The sequence below is a fragment of the Antrostomus carolinensis genome, unplaced genomic scaffold (assembly GCF_000700745.2).
Source record: "Antrostomus carolinensis isolate BGI_N321 unplaced genomic scaffold, ASM70074v2 scaffold42215, whole genome shotgun sequence".
Taxonomy (NCBI): Eukaryota; Metazoa; Chordata; class Aves; order Caprimulgiformes; family Caprimulgidae; genus Antrostomus; species Antrostomus carolinensis.
In genome coordinates, this window is record NW_010317824.1 from 713 (window position 1) to 1,028 (window position 316).

The 316-nt window shown below is 59.8% G+C and overlaps 1 protein-coding gene across 1 annotated transcript in view; it reads right to left on the reverse strand.

Moving 5' to 3' along the window:
* The window catches only part of LOC104525534 (transmembrane serine protease 13), a gene marked incomplete at both ends in the record, with an annotated part of 3,146 nt that overhangs the window by 320 nt on the left and 2,510 nt on the right, over window positions 1-316 (reverse strand). Inside the window, 2 exon segments of the mRNA XM_029085134.1 lie at window position 1; window positions 3-105. The exon segment at window position 1 is cut by the window's left edge and continues 57 nt beyond it. Coding sequence (XP_028940967.1) covers window position 1; window positions 3-105 — 104 coding nt within the window.

Genomic DNA, 316 nt, shown 5'->3' on the forward strand with positions numbered 1-316 from the left:
AGCCCTCGTACACCTTGTCGCTGTTGCAGATCTTGTAGTCAATCAGCTTCACCTCGGCCTCCCGCAGCTTCGGGGATGTGTTATCTGCAAGGCAGGAGGAGCTGTGGGACAGGGTGGGCTTCATCCCCCCGCAACCCCAGGCCCCTCTGCAGCACCAGGCATTTCCACGGTTGGTATTTCTTGCAGGTCTTATTTCTGCAGAGCTGCATGGCTGGGGGGGCAACTGCTGCAAGCACCCGTGTGGGAATAGCCCTCGAGTACAGCAGCAGAGCTGCTCGCTCCTCTCACACCGGAGCTGCCTGCAGAGAGCCAGCAT